This window comes from Eimeria mitis, genomic scaffold (assembly GCF_000499745.2).
Source record: "Eimeria mitis Houghton genomic scaffold, Emh_scaff641, whole genome shotgun sequence".
Taxonomy (NCBI): Eukaryota; Apicomplexa; class Conoidasida; order Eucoccidiorida; family Eimeriidae; genus Eimeria; species Eimeria mitis.
The window spans coordinates 362-922 of NW_013574578.1; the positions used below are offsets into that span (position 1 = coordinate 362).

Below are 561 nucleotides of genomic sequence, written 5' to 3' on the forward strand. Positions count from 1 at the left end.
TCAATAAATATATATTTATGTATATATATGCTTATATAAACATATATTTACTATATATATTTAAGCTTATAGAAATATAAACTTATAAATGTATGAGTATAAATATACATGCATGTTTACATTCATACAAATATATATTTACGTTTAAAGAAATATATATTTATATTATATAAATATAAATATATATATTTATATTTATATAAATATAGATAAATATAATATAAATATAAACACAGACGCTCAGCTCTGTCGCTGGGCTTTTGCTACAGGAGCTGCTTCTGTTGTAGCTGGCCGCTTGCTTGCAGCAGCAGCAGCTTCCTGCTGCTGCTGCTCTTCTTTCTGCTGCTGCTGCTGCTCTTCTTCTGCTTCTGCGTCATCTCCTTCTCCATCTTCTAAGTCGTCTTCCTCATCATCTGCAGCAGCAGCAGCAGCAGCAGCAGCGCAGCAGCAGCAGCGCAGCAGCAGCAGCAAGAAATGCAGCAACAGCTTCATCTCCACACAAAGCAGCTGACAATAATAACAGACCCCCCATACACCACCACCTTTATATAAATATATATA

The 561-nt window shown here is 35.1% G+C and overlaps 1 protein-coding gene across 1 annotated transcript in view; it reads right to left on the reverse strand.

The window, feature by feature from the left end:
* Positions 1 to 240: 240 nt before the first annotated feature.
* Positions 241 to 561, reverse strand: part of EMH_0018420 (inhibitor-1 of protein phosphatase type 2A, putative) — a gene marked incomplete at both ends in the record, with an annotated part of 3,209 nt that continues 2,888 nt past the window's right edge. The window contains one exon of the mRNA XM_013501148.1: positions 241 to 413. Within this exon, the coding sequence (XP_013356602.1) occupies positions 241 to 413 (173 nt within the window). The remainder of the gene's footprint in view (positions 414 to 561) is intronic.